Below are 19,806 nucleotides of genomic sequence, written 5' to 3' on the forward strand. Positions count from 1 at the left end.
TGTACATATTGTCGTGACGTAATTTCCTTTCAAACAGAGGCTTGCCTTCTCCCATTGGCTGATACATGAGGAAAAAATGTTGCTAAAACCAAGCAATTCCATCCCACCAATAGACTAATTGTAGCACTGTACCAAGCGGGGTTCGCGTCTCAGCACTTGCGTTTTTTCCAGAACACTGTTCAGCTAGCAGGAATATACATGACTTTTGGAGGCTGCATAGTTACTGTATTTGCGTTTGGCACTGTCCTCTGAACTGTCAGTCCAGTTGTTGCATTATTTGGATTGGTTTGGGCTGCAGTGAGTGCTGTGTCCGCCGAAAGGAGGTTTTCATTTATACTGTACATCTGATTTTGTAGCTGGTCACAATGCCCAAAAAGAAGCCTGGGCCGATTCTTTTACACCCAGCACCCGACAGCAACACAGTGAATGGGACCAGTGCTGGAGAGTAAGTACTGGACGGTGTTCTTCAAATTCTCTACTGCACTTGAGTATCCGGCTCGCTACTGGATTGGGTTGCCATGTACTGTTGTGCATTATTATTATTATTATTATTATTATTATTATTATTATTATTACTAGTGTGCAGTAAATTGATAGGATACGTTCTGTATTTTATCCATTTATAAATCCGTCTTCGTGTTTATTATTATTATTATTATTATTATTATTATTATTATTATTATTATTATTTATCCCGATGACTTTGAATATGTGAATGTTTCGGTGTATTTAGAGTCTAGTGTTCACTGCTATTAAGCACATGTGTTGTTTTAATGTTAAATACTGAAGATGCTGTGTTGTGTGTGTAGCGAGAGGCCTCTGAAGGAAAGACATCGTTATCTGCGGTGTTTGAGTGGCCATCCATCATCTGGAATGCATTCGAAATAAGATCGATTTATTTTCAGTAATAATATAAGAACACATGTATATTCATATACTATCAGGTATGCTGATTTCATTCAGTTCTCAAAAGCTGCAGAATTGTAATCGAGGTGTGCTGTACCTCCGGGTTTATCACAGAACATGTAATCGAAGGTGTGCTGTACCTCCGGGTTTATCGCAGAACATGTAATCGAAGGTGTGCTGTACCTCCGGGTTTATCGCAGAACATGTAATCGAAGGTGTGCTGTACCTCCGGGTTTATCACAGAACATGTAATCGAAGGTGTGCTGTACCTCCGGGTTTATCATAAAAGGAAACCAGGTAGAAGCGTGCTAGTCGTGCTAGTCTGCGCTGGCTTTCTGTCACCCAGCCACTGATGAAAGCTACAGCAGCTTCTCTGATTTTGTACATTGTAGAGACCTGTAGACAAGGTTCCGTTCTGTAGAATCCTGCAGAAACATTACTTAAAACTTTAATAGAATCAAATAATCTTTCTTTAACCAGGGTACAAAAAACAAAAAAACAACAACAACTTTGAAACTTGTGACCAAGATGCAGCCCTGGAGAGGCAGTGTAATGTGTCTGCTGTGGTTTTATCCCAAGAATCCTGTGCCACTCCCACATTCTTGTGTTGCTTCTGCACTCACAGGAGGAGTTAATCTGAGCTGCGACGGTGGGGTGAGCCAGTGCAGTGTTAATGGCCTCAGTTAATATGAGCTGTGACGGTGGGGTGAGCCAGTGCAATGTTAATGGCCTCAGTTAATCTGAGCTGCGACGGTGGGGTGAGCCAGTGCAGTGTTAATGGCCTCAGTTAATCTGAGCTGCGACCGTGGGGTGAGCCAGTGCAGTGTTAATGGCATCAGTTAATCTGAGCTGTGATGGTGGGGTGAGCCAGTGCAGTGTTAATGGCCTCAGTTAATCTGAGCTGCGACGGTGGGGTGAGCCAGTGCAGTGTTAATGGCCTCAGTTAATCTGAGCTGTGACGGTGGGGTGATCCAGTGCAGTGTTAATGGCCTCTGGTTCTGGACACCCTTGGCGCTAGTAGCTGTTGAAGAATAAAACAGCAGTGTTTGTTGTGGATCAATACGTCCCGCTGATCACAGCTGCTTGAGTAAAGCCTGGGCTATGTACACTTCAAGCAGTAATCCCAATGCTCTCTGTTACCACTGGGACACAGTGTTCTGCCGGAGGTGCCGCCAGTTCACAATCTGTGAGCGCTGGATCATTGATGGCAGCAGGAACATGAAATAATTGAAGTGTTTGCCCATGACTTTAGACCCTGTATAAGAGCTGAACATCTCCGTAATTCGGAGACCCTCAAAAAGTATCCTTTGAAAACTGTGTGCTTTTCACTTAAAGGGTTGAAATAAAAACAATTACAAAAATTAAAAAAACGCTGACCACTGCCAGCCCTTTACAGTATCTGTACAAATTACAGCTTGCTTTATTGTACAGAATAATGCACAGAGTTGTTTGTTCCCTCTGCTGATTGGTCGGGAGTCACTTTCTTGCTACAGTGCTGCTGCAGGTTCTTGCAGGTTCGTGCATGTACAGCACAGGGTCTTTCTGGAATGCCTCATTGCAATGCAAAGCCTCTTATTTTGTTGAGTGTTTTTCAGTGCAGTATTATTAAAGTTCCATATCGTATATGACTGATCAGATATGGGACTGAATGAATTGTTCACGCGCTCTTATTAATCAAAGGAAAGAAAGCCCCTCGTGTATTTCTCTATGACCATGGAAAGTGAACTGCATCACACTTTCTTTCAGTCCCAACCTGAGCCAGTCTAAACTCTCCATGGTTCATTTAAGACTGGTGACTATGATGTAAATGTCACAAATTATACAGCACAGTAGCTTAAAGCTTTTAGCAACTAAAATAGGCATCATGCATAATGGTATGCACGTGATACAAAAGCATTGTGAAGGTAGCATTGTAGTTAAGTGCCTGATTGTTTGGTGATTGATTAAGCTTGATTGCTCTTAACTCCCACGTTGCAAAGCACCGCTGCATGCAATAAAGACCCTGATAACCCCAGTCCTGATGTTGCACTCAATAAAGACCCTGATAACCCCAGTCCTGATGTTGGAAAGCTCCTCTGAGTTCTTCCTTCAACTTGGAATCAACTTGGTCACCTTTTCTTTACCTCCTTGTTGGAACACGTTTACCTTCATATAAGCTTAACAGTTACAGAAAATTGCAGATTTTGGAGACCTGTGAACTGCATGGCCAAGGTTACAGTGCTAGCTTTGTTACAGCTCTGGTGTGTTTGTTGTGCTGTGCACTGTACACTGCGCTGCTGGATCCTGTGTGACTGTGCTGCTTAACCTGCTGCCAGTGGTGAATGTATTCAGGGTCTGTTGAGGGAATCAGTAAACCAGCATGTAGGTACTTGAGTGCTGCTGTTGAGAAATAGTCTGGAATATCCTGGAGGTGCATTCCGCTAGAAAAGAATGTTGACATCATCTGCTTTCCTACCCTGTGTGTGGCTCTCCCAGCCTCCTGCCTTTTCAATCTTAGAGAGCAGGCATCCCCACCCTCCTCCTGGGGGTGTCTTGTGTGGCAATTGCAGGACTAATCTGTGGCTGGCTGTTCTTATATGGTCAGGCAGGGACCCAAGACAGCAAGTTTCCTTAACGTCACCAAACAGATAAGATTCCCACTCGGATTAATCAGTCAATCGATCAGTAGTAGTAATGTCAGGATTAAAAGCCTTGGATTTTTCGCCCTTGTTTATTAGGTGGACTCCAGGCTGGATAACATGGACGGGAGTGTGCAGTCCTAAAGGTTATAGGGTTCTTAACACAAACACACAGCTCCTATCTGAGTGACATGCTTGTACTGTGCTGTAGTGCCAGGAGGGTCTCCAGTGAACCACTCTGTCACGAAGACTGTCCTGCCAACAAACTAGCTTCCTTTCCTGCCTGGCTTCCTGTCGCTTCTAGAAAGTGATACCCGTGGAGGTGGAAGTGGCACCTCTGATCCACGGTCTATTTGTGTGTCCGGAATTGAAACCTGCAGTATTCAGCACTGCTACACTTAACATGTGTTATTAATGCCACTTTAAATAAAAACCAGTTAACTGGTTGGATTTTTGCAAAACATCCGATGCTACTAGTTATAAACCTGCTAGAAATAATCCAAATAGACCTTTTTAATGTAACCACATGAGTTGCACTGTGACATTAGCAAGGTCATCATGCACAGTACATTCAAAACGAAAACACTTTCAAACTACAAAACATTTTGGTGGTCAGTGTTGTTAACTCCAGCTGGTCTGCTTGTAACTGGTGCAGCAGTAAGTGATGTCATTTTGGTATTTGGAGCGAGACTGGAGAGCTGTTTGATAGAGATCATCAAAGAGCTAGCAGGCTGCCTGTCACTGTGTCTGCATACAGAGGTGGTGCTGAATTTTAATACTCCGAACACTGGATACACAGTATATACTGTAGGCCTCCTGGGTTCAGTTAACAAGACAGGAAAATCGCTTCAGGGATTAAGAGATACATTTATGCCCCCAAGGATATGTGGAATAGTTGCTGTTTTTTTAATTATTGAGATTTAATAGAAAACAGCGCAATGAGTGGCAAATGAGAGGCTCACACAATATTTAAGGAAAGTGTCATTTCTGTAGGGGTGCAAAGGGAGTGTAGTATCTCATGACAGATCCGAAGTACAGAACTGTATTAAAATACAGCGGCTGACAGGAAGGAAGGTTGCAGCTGACTGTTCTGCTGCTCCAGCATTCCACCAGCATTCCAGAGCCGAGCGATTGGACTGAAACATTCCCGGCCTGTGTGTGTGTGTGTGTGTGTGGATCTGCATCTCCATACCAGCTAGCCGGGAGACGGAAGTCATGTGGAATTAAGAGGATGAATCAGAATCTCTGAGTCAGAGCCAGCGAGCGGACGTGGGGTTAGTGTTCGCGCAGAGAGGGGAAGTGAGTCAGCGAGCGTAAATGTGTTTGTGTGAGCCGGCCTCGAGTGCCTCCCCCTCCCTGTGAACACACCGCTTCCTCGAAGAAGAGGGGGGAAAAAAAGAGAAGAAAGCAGTCGTGAAAAAGCAATGCAGTCCTTGTACCCCTGGGTTTAATCATGCTGGGCCAATTAGTGTCACTGCCAGTGACAGGGGCTTCAGATTTGAAGGCAACAATATGTGGTTCATTAACTATGCTTATATGCTGGCAATACATTGACGCTGATGGGTTGTTGGGTTGCTGTGATCCCGCTGCACTGCACTCAGCTTTTACTGACTTCTCTGTACATTCAGGAGGAGTGTTTCTTCAGCCTCAGTTTTGTGTATGTTAGAACACTAGGAGACACCCTCCACATGATGTATTCTGTTCTAATCTCTCTCCTCTCAGGACGAACCTGGAGGCCCTGCAGAAGAAGCTGGAGGAGCTGGAGCTGGACGAGCAGCAGCGGAAGCGCCTCGAGGCGTTCCTCACGCAGAAACAGAAGGTGGGGGAGTTGAAGGACGACGACTTCGAGAAGATCTGCGAGCTGGGCGCCGGCAACGGGGGCGTGGTGTTCAAGGTGTCGCACAGGCCCTCCGGGCTCATCATGGCCAGGAAGGTACAGAGCCCCAGGGCTACACTTCCACTGCCCATTCCCTGCAGGTTCTGTACACCGTATATAGTGAAGACATTTACAGCACTTTTGAAATCCTCAAGTTCAAATTACTTATAAAATGTTGGAGCTAACTTGAAATCTGCAACTGTTTAAGCTAAAAACAAGTAAAAAGGTCTAATTAAGCAAATGATCAGTTTAATTAAGGGTATAGTTAAGTAATTGAGAGCGCAGCTGGAATGAAAACCAGCTGACACAGGGGTCCCCAGGACCCAGTTTGGGAAGCCCTGCACTTGACACTAGAAGGCTGAATCCTGCATTCAGTATTTCTCTGCATCTTTTCACATTCACTGCCTCTTCGACGCTGGCGTTATTCTGTTTACAGAAAAGCTCCTTCCGCTTTCCCCCACTCCATTCTTTGTGCCCGCGTTTCACCTTGACATCTCTGTGCCGCTTGTGTGGGGCCAACTATTGAATAATGACAATCGGAACAGAAAACAAAAAATCTCATTTCAGTCAAGGCTGAATCATCCATTGACTAACTCTTCATATTGTAGGAAATTGAGATTAAAAAGCAAGAAAAGCAAATGAACAAACTGGGTGCGGCCGTGCTTGATGTTAACCTGCCTAACATTTTGATCATTGGTGAACGATTCCTGAACAGTCTGTGCAACAAAAAACAAAGTCTTGAACCCGAAGAAGAAGAAGAAGAAGAAGAAGAAGAAGAAGAAGAAGAAGAAGAAGAAAAAGAAGAAGAAATTGCATATCTGCTTTACTGTTGCACTCTGCAGTTGATACAGTGTGACTCATGCATACATTTCTATGATGTGGTGAGGGTTACAGTCACCTGCCCTTGTTTTCATGTTTCACACTGCAGTGATTGGACTGGCAGTAGGGTTGTAGGGCTCCCGTGGGCAGCATGGCACTGAATTGGAGTGACACAGATTCTGCAAGGTGTTTAATGTGCAGATGGCCCTAAGAGTCATGCCTTTCTGACTCAGTAATTTGTGCATCTGCCAGCAGAGTGGTGTCTAGATATGCCGTCATGCCCGTGGTTCAGGGATGGAAATGACTCCTGTTGCATAGCAGTTTTTCCCATTACTACGAGCTTAATTAGCCACAGTGTATAAGTACCATGCTCAGGTGCGTGTTAACCTCTTGGTATATCTCACAGTATTACAGAATACACGTCTGGGATGCAAAACAAATCCATCTGTTTGTTATGCGCTGCATATCGCAGGGGGGTTCTGTAAACCTGTGTATTGACGACATCTTTGTGTCTGATTGCAGTTGATTCACCTGGAGATCAAGCCGGCCATCCGGAACCAGATCATCCGGGAGCTGCAGGTCCTGCACGAGTGCAACTCCCCCTACATCGTTGGCTTCTACGGGGCCTTCTACAGTGACGGGGAGATCAGCATCTGCATGGAGCACATGGTAGGACCTTGTTCCTTTCTCACTAGGAGCGCAACTCCACTGTGGTACATTTGCGCTGGAGCTTTGCAGTTTACCTTGCTTTGCCCATGCTTGTACTATTATACAGTACTTGTCATGTTGTGTTTTACAGTGTTTTCCTATACTCTTCTGAGATTTGCCAAGCTTGCCAGCCTTAAAATGTTATTTATCCATCACATTTAGTGACTTGCTTGTTGTAGATCATTTGGCCCACATATTTATCACTTTTGGCATTGGCTTGGCTTTTTTCCTGCAGATTTAGTATTGCTTTTGCTGCTTTGGCATTGACGGGGGCTGTCAAATTACCATCCGTCCCAGGGGGGACTCAAAACAATCAGGGCTGAAAATAAAATGTTTCGGGGCTGAATCCATTATTTTGAACAGGTTTGGAGTGGCAGGCTGTGGAGTTGAGAGGAGAGGTAAAGATAGCGTGGTGCACTGTGAAGAGCTGCCCTGTCTGATGTTTTCACAGAGGTATGCATAAGCAGGCCCTCAACAAGAGCATTGCAGCCCATCAGTGGCTCCCCAGTGCTGCTGTTATGCTTATGTTTCCTCACTGTTGTATAAATGGGCCAGTTCAGCGAGCGAGGCTGAATCAGTAACTGCACTGAGGATAGGCACGAATCAGGCCCCCTCGGATGTGTTGGGGTCATTGGGAGTCATGATGAATATTGAGCAAGGGCTTGTATTGTTATGTAAGCCAAAAGTACTACAGCACTGTGCTCTAAATAACGGGCTGCTGAATGTAGCTAAAAATCAGCTGGGTTACAGTTCACCCAAGATGAGCGCTGCTTTTGTAAATGAACAGCTAAGAGAGTAAAAAAAGCTTTTCCATTGTTTTATTTCATTTCCCAGGATGGAGGTTCCTTGGATCAGGTGTTAAAAAAAGCCGGGAGAATCCCGGAGCAGATTTTGGGAAACGTCAGCATAGCAGTGAGTATCTGACGCTTTTCTTCTCTGAAAGCCAGTGAGGAGAACTGGTATGTAGGACCTGGTGTGTTCAACCTTGCTGCAAGGAGTGTGCACACTTAAGCTTGTTTGTAGTGTTTAGTGAATCCGTTTTGAGGATGTTGCTTGTTGATTTGCTGTCTTGTCTTCTGCCACTCAGGTAATAAAAGGATTGGCGTACCTGAGGGAGAAGCACAAGATAATGCACAGAGGTGAGGTACAACGTGGGGCAGGCTGCTCCGTACTGACAGTGTTCTGTGTTGGATCACCCTGCCCTTGTATTTTTATGATGTTTCAATGATGTTGAGTGGTTCTGGGGTCCTTGGGAATGGAGGCTGTTTGTAAGTGAAAGGTCTGTAACTCTGAAAATGAGTTTTCAATGGTTTTAATAAGTGTGCACACCCTCAATCTGGCTGATGATACAAGGTTACAGCACAGTCATGCAATACTCATATTGCTGTGGCATTTTTAATATCACTGACCATTTCCAGATCCCCTATTCCCATAGCTGAGGATGATACCGCTGTCAACTTTTTAAAAATACTTTCACTGTTTTCTTTCCAATTGAAAGTGTGACACGTTTGCGTTTCCCAGCTCTTACCATTTCAGTAGGTTAACCTTGTGCTTTTTTAAAGTGGATTCTGTTTGCACTGTAGGCATGGGTGAGTGATTGCATACTTCCAGCTGAAACTGGGGTGTTGGGTTGAGCGGTCAGTTCATATGTTTGGTGTTCGTAACTCTGAGGTTCTACTGAATTAAGTTATTTGTTTTCAGTATTACGAGACAAGGGAACGATGGAACGAGTGAGTAAAATGACATTGGAACTTGCTCTTAAATATCTCACAGCTGAGCTTGATGTCTGATATTTGGGTGGATCGTAGGAGAGGGTTCGGGCAATCCCAAAGGGGAACCCGGGATTGTATCGCAGGTTCATGTCTTGGTTAAATGTCCCTGCAGCACTGCCCCCACATGGTCCTCGCTGGTGAGGGTGATGGAGATGCGCAGTAAAGCAATGAAGAGAAGCTCTTTAGCAGGGTGAATCACAGCGCTGGCCAGTATAAATCACACAGTGACTGATGGAGAGCTTCCCATTTCACTTCTCTGTGATTAAATGACTCAGCCTTGATTACAAGATAAATCACAGCGTGTGCATTCCAGTTCCCTTCCAGAATTCTGCATTCTGCATTTGAGGCTTATTTTTAACCCTACGGTGTGGCAGCACTGCCGCCTTGCTGCAACCCCCATTGTAGACATTTTCACCTTGTTTAATGAAATGCAATGCAGTGCAATTTTTTTCGAAGGTAAAAGGAACAAGGCTAGGTTTGATTCACACAGAAAACCTGGAAAGAAATACAGATGAGTGGTCGATGTTTGAGCAATGAAGCAATATCCCACAGATCCACAGCAGAGCTGCTCCCTCTAAATACAGTAGTGCTGCCGTGACTCCCTGGGACTGTAGCATTCATCTGGGCACCGAGCCTTTGTGCATTAGTAATGACTCCACGCAGGCATACAACCAGGAGGAAAACTCTTCACACTTCAAACATAATAGATGAGAACTCTCGCTACAAACACTAGAAAAGCCATCAAGCACAGGCATTCCTACCGGTCGCCTAGTAACCAAAAGTGACCGCTGCACTGTCAACAAGCGTGTTTCCTGCCTGTCAACAATACGGCAGAGCACTGCCCTGCATATTCCAGGCTGAGTTGTACTTGTTGCTACCAAATGTTGTGCAGTGCAGTGGCAGGTGACCAACCCAATGATAAAAGCACTATCGGGTTCTATTGAACTGGCAAACAGTGTTCTAGTATGCGTAGTATCTTTGTAACTATGGGAACATAAACATGTTCTTGAATACTACACTGTATTGTTTCATATTAGTATAGTTCCCTTATCACAGTGCAGGGGTTGAAGAAGAACAGAAACAGTGTTAACATGGTGTAGGGCAGGTAGCATCCTGTGTGCTCCAGTCACACTGAGATTGCAGGTAGCACCCTGTGTGCTCCAGTCACACTGTGATTGCAGGTAGCATCCTGTGTGCTCCAGTCACACTGTGATTGCAGGTAGCATCCTGTGTGCTCCAGTCACACTGTGATTGCAGGTAGCACCCTGTGTGCTCCAGTCACACTGAGATTGCAGGTAGCACCCTGTGTGCTCCAGTCACACTGAGATTGCAGGTAGCATCCTGTGTGCTCCAGTCACACTGAGATTGCAGGTAGCATCCTGTGTGCTCCAGTCACACTGAGATTGCAGGTAGCATCCTGTGTGCTGCAGTCAGTCCAGTACAGTGTGTGTGTGTGGAGAACCACGTGAATGTGCTGCCTGTTAAGACCACACATTGGCTGACCTCCAGCGTTAGGGGATTAGGGAACAACTGGAGGAAATGAAATATCGTAAATGATACCCGACCAACTGATCCCTGTCTCCGGGTCCCAGGGACACTGGGATTAGAAGACAGTGCCACGCTGCAGACTGCAAGCATTTCACTGCATTCCTGCAGTAATCCCCCCCTTGTCGTTCCAGACGTGAAGCCCTCCAACATCCTGGTGAACTCGCGTGGGGAGATCAAGCTGTGCGACTTCGGGGTGAGCGGCCAGCTCATCGACTCCATGGCCAACTCCTTCGTGGGCACCAGGTCCTACATGTCTGTGAGTTGAGTGGCTGGACTTTCTCTGAGCCAGGCTGGGACACAAGACGGTCCAATCATGTTTTCACATCCCCATTTCAAATATGCAAACTGCAGAAACTTTATCATCTTGATTCAGGGCCTGGATTAAAACAGTTGTTTTATAAATTTGCATTATTATTACAGGATGGCAAAACATGTAAGAAAAGTCAAGTTGACGAACGTGTTGAAGGCAACAGCCAAGACGTTTGTTTTTAAAGTGATGTGATTATTATATTATATTGTATTATATTATAGCCTACAAGGACCACTAAACTCTTGATTGTAATATAAGCACTGCAGAAAATAACAATGGTAACACAGTACTGCTTAAACTATTATCAAGGAGATGCATGCCCTGGGCAGTGGTGTGATATTGTGTGTGTGCAGGGTCTGCAGTGTGAGTCTTTGGTATATTGTTTGAGAGCTTTTATTTCCATTGGACTTGCTTATCCATTTTATGCGCTATTTAAAAAAGCCAACAAGAGAACTCCGTGACCTGAGTTCTATTTTTTGTCACATTTTTAAAGTGGCAGCATTCTATAAGCATGGCTGGCTGATAGAGGCAGGGACTTTTAAAAGACTCTTCTGAAGAGTGATACCTCATGAATACGCATTATTGGTTATATTGTTTTATGCATATGCAAATTATCCAATCACTCCAAGATATTTAAAGAACCAAATTCCACCACACTTCAGAGGCCAGGAAGAAGTCAGTCTTGCAGGATTACAGGATCACTGATTTCTGACTGACTGTAACATTTGAAAATATCTATGTATTTAATTGCACCCCCCACCCCTCCCCTGTGTTTCAGCCTGAGCGTCTGCAGGGCACACACTACTCTGTGCAGTCTGATGTGTGGAGCATGGGGCTGTCTCTAGTGGAAATGGCAATCGGACGCTACCCCATCCCCCCTCCTGACAGCAGCGAGATGGAGCAGATCTTCGGCTGCCCAGTAGAGGGCGACCAGTCTGCCAGCGAGACCTCCCCCAAACCCTGTCCGCCAGGCCGCGCAGCGAGCTGTGAGTCAGATAGCTGTGTCTTACAATAGAGCAGGGGTGGACAACCCAGGTCCTGGAGAGCCGCAGGGTCTGCTGGTTTACGTTCAACCCGAGCTCACAGTTACTTAATTTGAACCATGTATTGTCTTAATTGGTCAACAGTTCACCTTTTCCAGGTATTTAGCTATTGCGGATTTAAAGATACCCAGAAAACCTGCAGGATTGTGGCTCTCCAGGACCAGGGTTGTCCACCCCTGCAGTAGATAATGAACCCTATTCACAAAGCTTTAGCCAGCTATGTTTTTTATTGATTCAAGTAAGAGTTGGTTTCTTTAACAGTTTTATACATGACATATATTTTAATCCACAGAAACAGACTTTTGATTCTTTAATTGAATTAATTTGTTAGTTAAAGTTTCAGTGACTCTGGGCCCAGTAGTTCATATTTTGTGAAAACATAGGTTGTAATAATACAGAATCGTATCAACATCACCTACCTTACCGGAGTCAGCATCTATAAAGAATCAGGGTCTACAGTGACACCTGCTGGCCATCTGGGGTAAAGTTCAACTTTCTTTTTCTGATGAAACGATTTTGCAGAATTTTTAATACCCAAAATAAGCAAGCTTGACAATAATCTGTAGTTGGCTACCTAAAGATGTTTCACCTCATTCTTTGTTCACATTTCAGCTCATGGCCCAGATAGCAGACCACCAATGGCTATTTTTGAATTGCTGGATTACATTGTTAACGAGGTCAGTCTCTTCTGATAGCTGTTCATATTCCCAACCTTTGTGATCTAAAACAAAGCGCATCCCCTGGGGGCACAATGGAACAGGAAACGTCTCTGATGGGATAGTTTGTAACCATGTGTATAATGGGAAATGTTTTCAACTTTACTGCAATATACCGCAAATGGAATACAGCTGCATGCCGTATATTTTGCAGATATTTAATATATACAGCAGTGTCTCAACTTCACGTACTCTAAAATGCTTCTTTAGATCAATGTGCTGTTTCACAAGCTGAAATACTTTTATATAGGCTGTGTAGGGAAACTGTCCTAATAAATAGGCAATTTGTTTATTTCTTTTTAGCCACCTCCCAAGTTGCCAAGTATCTTCAATGCAGAATTTCAAGATTTTGTTAACAAATGGTAGGTAGAACATTCTTCATGTAATACTATCTTTCTGAAATATACTTCAATATATACATGCTCCGTAGATTCTTTTTTTATGTAAGAAAAAATCCATATACATATAGTATCATATTGGAAAAGTAATTACTCTTTTGAAGACACTGTATTGTTTAAAGTTGTACTTGGCATTGTTCATGGCTTTACAGATGTAATTTTAAACTAACAAGTTATTGTTTATTTTAGCTTAATAAAGAACCCGGCAGAGCGAGCAGATTTAAAACAATTAGTGGTAAGTATAATATTGATAAGTGCTTGGATTTGTGTACTATTTGTAATGTCTTTGGTTAGACCATTTATATGCTCAAATTAGTACTTATGGTAAATGTGTGTCAATCATAAATATTTTATATTTAACACTGTATAATAGTTTCAAACACCAACATAACAGTAATAATAAAGAAACATTCATGTTCTTTTTGCAAGGTAACATGACCTGAATGGCAAATTCTGAGTTTGAGCTTTTCTCTTGTTTCTGTAATCAATAAGAAAGTTTATAGAAAATGATACCATATCCACACTACCTAAATTATGCACGCCGGTTGAGGCCATGCAATTGTGAATAGCAATCACGTTTTCAAAATGGTTTATAATACTGCAAAAGGGGCATTCGTTTTCAAAATCAAATGTTAAGTGCCGATTGCTGCACCTTTTATTCACAGGCCCATTCGTTCATTAAGAGAGCAGAAGCTGAAGAGGTAGATTTTGCAGGATGGCTCTGTACAACTATTGGCCTTAACCAGCCCGGCACCCCCCCTCACAATGCTGGAGTATGAGGACACCAACAGACCACTCCATACCACTGCATATCATGTGTTTTCAACTGGTCTCCCAATGCTACATTTCTAATGCTTGTTACAATTATGTATTAACTTTTTTTGAAGGAAAGTTATCTGGGGGACGGGGACTTACTGACGGGGACTTACCCTTTACTGTCCAAGCCCCTTTCCCCTTAAATCCAAGCGTAACATTTATAAAACGCTAACTAAAGAGGGAAGTATTTAGCATGGTTTCTACAGGAATGAGGTTACATAAAGACCAGACAAACTTTCCTTTAAAATCAAGCCCAATGAGAATATATTGTTAGAGAATTGTGTATAATGTCAAATGCATAAGACTAAGCTTTGCCATTTTAAAAATCATGCAAATATTTTAACAGGTTACATAAATAAAATTTCATTTTTTTGTTTGAAATTGTGTTTGCATTTCAACCCTAGTTACTGGGGGGCACAAGACAGGCTCCATGCAAGGACCAACACCTAACCCAGATCTTCTTTAACAAAATCTTTATGGATTTTATTTACAAATTAACAAGCAAGTCATTTACATGAAGAACACAAGAGTATTTATTTAAATTAGACTTTATTTGAAGTCAGTCTTTTTTTGAAATCCTGCACATGTTTCTCAGATTCAGAATTATTTTTTTGCTGCTGGTTTTTCTGCTGGCTTACCAGCTGCCTTTGCTGCCTTCTTCTTTGGCTTCCCTTTCTGGGCTTTGCGCTGCAAAGAAAATCTGGATGTTAATACTTTGAAGCACACTATCTTACACAACAGACTGTTACTGTAGAAACAGAACAGCTACACTGCCGAGGAGTCTTGTATAAAGCTTCAGAACTTCCACTGTTATCATGAGTTTCAGAAACACGGACCATGAAGTGGAGACTCATCATTAGAGCTTTCATTTCTATATTCCCTTAACCCAGTAACCTGAGAGTTAGCATTATCTGCCTTCCACACTAAAGGGGTGAGGTTGCACATCAAGGTGTGCTTTACTTACAGCGGGATCGTGACACAGGATTGCTCTGCGTCTTGCGGTCTTGGAGTAAGGATTGAGTTTCATCATGACCCTCAGGTTCTTAAGTGGGTTCTTCTTAAGCACTCTGCGGTGAATCTTTTTGCTGTAAAAACAAAGATTGGAGTCAATAGTTACGCGGCTCTTGCAGAGTTAAAGATTGCATTGGTGAACACAGTTCTGGAGTGATTTCGAATGCTTACCCTCTTCCAATGACCTACTATGCTTATATTTAGCATTCATTCTTTACAGATGACGCACACATACACTTTAATGCCTATAAATATTGCACTGCTGTTTTATACCTAATCTACCCACCCTAGCCTGCTCTTATAAAGCTATATCAAGAGACACATACCTTACTAGTATCATCTGGTATTCTCAACAAAGACAATACTTGCTTGACCTGGTGTAACTAAATCGATAATTAGAAAGTGGGTAAACACTATTAAATCTTAAACTTGCTACCAGAAGCAGCTCAGAACTTCCACTAAAATCATAAGTTTCAGAAACACGGACCATGAAGTGGAATCTCATCACAGCTCCAGCTTGAATTAAACTATTTAAAAAAAAAAAACACAACACACAAGACTTACTTTGGTGCACGCAGGGCCTTCTGAATTTCCTGGCTCTTCAAGATTCTGCTCAGGTCTGTGTTGGTCATCTTATGCATTGGCAGGCTAAAACAGGTTAAAAGAATAAAAAGCAGATGCATCAGGAATGCATGGACAGTTTCAAAAAGCATTACAACATATTTACTCTGCAGAACAAGTGCCACTGGGCTTCAGAACTTCCATCAATATCATGAGTTTCAGAAACACGGACCATGAAGTGGAGGCTCATCATTAGAGCTTTTTATTGGTACTAACTAGTGCAGAGCCTTGCCATAGGTAAGTAATACTGGCAGGAAGTCTTTGTAGGTCATTAACACATGCACACGCTTGCTCTTCACTCATGGGACTTACTTGTAGTCCAGCTTCAGGGTAGAAGGCTTGCGCCATGTGCCGTACAGGTCATCCAGCTTGCGGAAAGCGCTCTCTGTCCAGATGCAGAAACGGCCCATGTGGCCACCAGGAGCCAACCTCAACAGGTTCAGCTTATTCACGTTCTGGAGGGTGATGCCTTAAAGAATATATTAAAAAAAAACATATATGGTTAACTGAATGAAAGAATTAGTTATCTTATTCTCATCTGTTGTGCAATGCTAGTAGTACAAGAGTCAGAACTTCCACTAAAATCACTGTGATTCAGAAACACGGACCATGAAGTGGACAATCATCATGTTTTAAAAACCTTTCCAATTATATTCAAGGAATAACTATTCTTGTTGTGTCATCATTTGAACTGTCAAAGGTTATGGGGGTTTCATTCCATGAAAGGAAGTCATTTTACCTGGGATGTTCCGGAAAGCCTTTGTGACACCGTTGTCCTCGTTGAAGATGATGCACGGTCCTTTGCGCTGGATACGGCGACGGTTTCTCATTTTACCCTTACCAGCACGCATTCGCTGAGAGGCATACACCTGCAAATCAATGAACAAGGCACATTTCCATTAAGAGAGCTCTGGGACACACATCCCTAACCACAGCAGGTGTCACAATTAGGTGTCTTCATTAACAGATAAAGGACTGGAACAATTACAACAGTGTTGATTGGGCAAGAGGTTCTTAAGCAATATGTGAAGTGGATTGTCACCTTCACTATATCCCTGTGCATCCCTTCAAGCAGCCACAGTACAGCTGAAACACGAACCAGTGAAGCGGAAGATCATTTCCACTCAAAGCCATTTGGTACATGGTAGGTTTACAATAAAACATGAATTACTGCTAAAGTCTCTACAGACTGAAGTACCTTCTTGATGTCATTCCATGCCTTCAGTTTCTTCAGCAGCAGCACAGCCTCCTTGGTCTTCTTGTATCCTTCGACTTTATCGTCAACCACAAGAGGAACCTCTGGGATCTCCTCAATACGGTGACCTGGACACAAAGATACCTTTACAAACAAAAAACACACTCTGGACAAGATGGAAATCTAAATCCTGCTTCAAAAGGTTACCCAGATACAAAGACTTTGTGTCTGTCCCATCCACAATATACTAGTAAAGCAAATTTGCCAACATTAATATTGCAATTGCAGTTTGATCTTGCTCAGAAAAAGAATGATCGTCACCCGCCTGTGCCAGCATATAGACAGCAGGCAACTGTCACTGTCCACAAGGTCAGACGCAAATTACACCATCATAGCAAGAATGAACCATGCTAAACAAAATGCATACCAATTACTCACAAAAACCGACCAGATACATTTAAATTGTGTAGAGTCAGCATTCAACTGTTATAAGCCAGAGGGTCCCTTGACCCCAATTTTACCATTTAAAATGGTTAACTCACCTTTAGACATGACCAGGGCTGGCAGTGCCGAGGCTGCCAGGGCGGAGCAGATAGCATAGCGCTTCTGGGTCACATTGACTCTGCGATGCCAGCGGCGCCAGGTCTTGGTGGGTGCAAACATGCGACCACCGCGACACATCTACACAGCAAGTGAAGGCTTATCCATTTTACAGTGAGGGCTCGTGCACAGAAATGTTTGCTTTATGCTCAGTTTCAAGCTTATCGTCAACCTTCTGTGCAAGCACACTGACAGAGGCACCTGTCGCTAGACACAGGGTAAGACGCAAATTACAGCATCATAGCAAGCAATCACAACAGGTTTCACTGCAACAGAACCAAACTACAGAATGAAATGATCACTTCATCCATTAACTTCCACTATAAAGCAAAAACAAAATATCTTCTGGGAATACTCAGTATCTGGTTAGTCATTTTATTCCAGTTTTAAATTTCAGGGATCACATTTGATATGCTTCCTGCATTCACGTGGTAAGAGTTTGGCTGAAAATCCAGTAGTGTCAGATGTACATAGCAACCTCTTTTCAGTGATGAAAACCACTGGTTCAAGTGGAACAGAAAGGATACATTGCCGAAAGCACCCTGGCCGGAGCGGTGAGTACCACCACCACGCACACGGGGAATACGAGCCACAGCTCTTCCGGTACCCCAGGACTCTGCACTGGTCTGGTGCCCTGAAACATAAAACACATCGTTTCTAAACCTAACGTTCTTGTACACTTTCCACGCAAATACTGAGCAACTTCTGCAAGGTCAGAACTTCCACTGTTATCATGAGTATCAGAAACACGGACCATGAAGTGGAGACTCATCATGAAAGCTTGAACAAAATAAATGACACCTTAATGTTTTTTCATGCAAACACCCCCACCCGTTTAATATCTGTAGAGATTGAATTCCTTAAGTTATGACTCGAGTGAAAATAAATCACAAATGCTCCCCATTAAAGAGAACAGTGTGACAGTGCTAAACTATCTGCTGTTAAGAAAAAACATCTATTCCAAAACTACTCACCAGCAAGCTCGCTGACAGCATATGGCTGCCTGGCGTTCTTGCGCATATTGGTGTGAACGAAGTTCACAATATCCGGGCGGATGGGAGCCTTGAAGACAGCAGGCATAACGACATTTTTGCCTGAACTCTCTCCCTTTTCGGAGTAGACAGATATCAAAGGTCGGGCACAAGCCTGCACAGCCAGGGGAAACAAAATTGGGAGTTTAGTACTGTAAACTTACTGTAGAGAGAGAAAATGTACATTTTATAAACTACACATTTAGTTTTTACTTGTATATGGAGTTCCAAGTTTGCAAAACCTTGAGAGCGACATTATGTTGCATTCACCACCATGGGACACTAATGTATTTTTGGTTCTCAGTACCAACAGCAGGAACTTGCTCAGACCTTCGTGATCGTCAAGCCTATGTGCCAGCATAAGGACAGCAGGCAACTGTCACTGAACACATGGTAAGACGCAAATTACACCATCATTGCAAGTATGTACAGATGTTGAACTAGATCAATTTAATTGTGTATTACTAGACGCCCTTCTGTCATCCAACCAGTTTAACTAAAGTCCAAGTAGTAGCTACCGTGCCATCGTTTAAATTGCAATGTACAAAGGTCAGCCAAAAAGCTGGCCCTAAAACTCATGTCTTGTCCGACTACCCAAAATGTGTATCTGGCAATACACTGGATGCAAATGTAACATCACAGCAAATCTGAGCCCGATTCACGTTACCACGCCTCTAGTGTACTTGAGTCCCATCTCAATTCTAATTGAAGTCATAATAAAAGGTGCTTTCTCTGAACACATGTGCATGTTTTGTCAATGTTGCCATTAGTATAATATTTAAAACGATTCTGCAGCTAAATCTTGTCAGTGAAAACCAACCCTGCAATGCAAGCCTTCATCATTACAGTACTGATCACTATACTGGTAGGCCTTCAACACTCCCTCTACTTTAAACCAAAAAGAAGGACAATCGGTACATTTAAATATTGTGAAAAATCTAACTAATAAACGTTTTAAATGTAAAAAGCTAGCAGTACAAGAATTTATGAGCATTCTGAGATTACACACACATATATATATATATATATATATATATATATATATATATATAGATAGATAGATATAGTACTAATCACAAAACTGCCATTGCGTTCTTAGCTATCGAGTAGTAGTGGTACTATAATACATTAAGTGTTTTTTCAAACAATGCAGATAGTACACAGGTCCTCTGTAAAGAATTCGTTTAAGAAAGTTGAAAAACGTGGCCAGAGACGCGATACCTTGCAATAAGTCATCAGCTTTTACATATAAACCACTCAAGTTTTGTATATATATATTTTTTTAAGGCTCGGGAACCTACATTCGGTGTGTATACTTAAAGGTTTTCAATCGGATTCTCTAACTTCAGTGTCACACAACGTGTCTACCCATCCCCCACACGGACAGACACACGTTCCTACTCTAAAATGGCTCCTATGCAAGGCTCACAGAAAACAAGTAAACACGCAGGTTTAATTTTAAGATACACTCCAAAACTAAAACTCCCGACTCCGTGCACTGTAAATATGCCACCTTCGGTAGTGTTTCGGAATGTATTAAAACATTTCTAACCATTTTCGCTTAGGACTCTCTCGGCTCGCCGCAATCCACGCTCCTCTATCGATGGCGGCCACGGAAGAAAAGGAAGGAGATAACGCGCACCGGTACATATATACATCCGACACTCCTGGACTTCCGACATTACCAAACTTGAAAGAATTACGGCAGAAAACATATAAAATGTATGCCTAAAATTAATACAAACTAAACAAAAACACTACATGTTTTAAAATGTTTAAAACATGTTATTTTCTTTTTCAAATATTTTAAAGTCAATG

The 19,806-nt window shown here is 42.8% G+C and overlaps 2 protein-coding genes and 8 non-coding genes across 11 annotated transcripts; 1 reads left to right on the forward strand and 9 right to left on the reverse strand.

Annotated features, from left to right (window-relative positions):
• The first annotated feature begins 89 nt into the window (after positions 1 to 89).
• LOC117964269 (dual specificity mitogen-activated protein kinase kinase 1) lies at positions 90 to 13,911 on the forward strand. 2 transcript variants are annotated; one of them, XM_058999046.1, is made up of 11 exons: positions 90 to 445; positions 5,247 to 5,457; positions 6,742 to 6,888; positions 7,762 to 7,839; positions 8,015 to 8,066; positions 10,379 to 10,503; positions 11,336 to 11,543; positions 12,213 to 12,277; positions 12,620 to 12,678; positions 12,904 to 12,949; positions 13,380 to 13,911. In XM_058999046.1, the coding sequence occupies exons 1-11, from the start codon at positions 366 to 368 to the stop codon at positions 13,491 to 13,493; spliced, it is 1,185 nt and encodes a 394-aa protein (XP_058855029.1). In that variant the 5' UTR covers positions 90 to 365; the 3' UTR covers positions 13,494 to 13,911. The 2 variants fall into 2 exon arrangements, with proteins under 2 accessions (XP_058855029.1, XP_058855030.1); XM_058999047.1 differs by lacking the exon at positions 90 to 445 and adding an exon at positions 4,806 to 4,823.
• A 151-nt stretch (positions 13,912 to 14,062) lies between these two features.
• On the reverse strand, positions 14,063 to 19,659 carry LOC117429636 (large ribosomal subunit protein uL4B-like). The gene is made up of 10 exons (XM_034049385.3): positions 19,541 to 19,659; positions 17,932 to 18,103; positions 17,485 to 17,591; positions 16,900 to 17,038; positions 16,361 to 16,485; positions 15,902 to 16,031; positions 15,475 to 15,631; positions 15,106 to 15,189; positions 14,495 to 14,615; positions 14,063 to 14,217 (listed from the first exon to the last, which is right to left on the reverse strand). The coding sequence occupies exons 1-10, from the start codon at positions 19,541 to 19,543 to the stop codon at positions 14,134 to 14,136; spliced, it is 1,122 nt and encodes a 373-aa protein (XP_033905276.1). The 5' UTR covers positions 19,544 to 19,659; the 3' UTR covers positions 14,063 to 14,133.
• Positions 14,322 to 14,392, reverse strand: LOC117964349 (small nucleolar RNA SNORD18). The gene has a single exon (XR_004661055.1). It is a non-coding gene; the product is annotated as a small nucleolar RNA SNORD18 (small nucleolar RNA).
• LOC117964348 (small nucleolar RNA SNORD18) lies at positions 14,984 to 15,054 on the reverse strand. The gene has a single exon (XR_004661054.1). It is a non-coding gene; the product is annotated as a small nucleolar RNA SNORD18 (small nucleolar RNA).
• On the reverse strand, positions 15,290 to 15,360 carry LOC117964350 (small nucleolar RNA SNORD18). The gene has a single exon (XR_004661056.1). It is a non-coding gene; the product is annotated as a small nucleolar RNA SNORD18 (small nucleolar RNA).
• On the reverse strand, positions 15,725 to 15,796 carry LOC117964351 (small nucleolar RNA SNORD18). The gene has a single exon (XR_004661057.1). It is a non-coding gene; the product is annotated as a small nucleolar RNA SNORD18 (small nucleolar RNA).
• On the reverse strand, positions 16,654 to 16,754 carry LOC117964354 (small nucleolar RNA SNORD16). Its single transcript, XR_004661060.1, has one exon. It is a non-coding gene; the product is annotated as a small nucleolar RNA SNORD16 (small nucleolar RNA).
• On the reverse strand, positions 17,104 to 17,203 carry LOC117964355 (small nucleolar RNA SNORD16). Its single transcript, XR_004661061.1, has one exon. It is a non-coding gene; the product is annotated as a small nucleolar RNA SNORD16 (small nucleolar RNA).
• LOC117964352 (small nucleolar RNA SNORD18) lies at positions 17,667 to 17,737 on the reverse strand. The gene has a single exon (XR_004661058.1). It is a non-coding gene; the product is annotated as a small nucleolar RNA SNORD18 (small nucleolar RNA).
• LOC117964353 (small nucleolar RNA SNORD16) lies at positions 18,310 to 18,409 on the reverse strand. The gene has a single exon (XR_004661059.1). It is a non-coding gene; the product is annotated as a small nucleolar RNA SNORD16 (small nucleolar RNA).
• Positions 19,660 to 19,806: the final 147 nt, after the last annotated feature.

This window comes from Acipenser ruthenus, chromosome 24, assembly GCF_902713425.1.
Source record: "Acipenser ruthenus chromosome 24, fAciRut3.2 maternal haplotype, whole genome shotgun sequence".
Lineage (NCBI taxonomy): Eukaryota > Metazoa > Chordata > Actinopteri > Acipenseriformes > Acipenseridae > Acipenser > Acipenser ruthenus.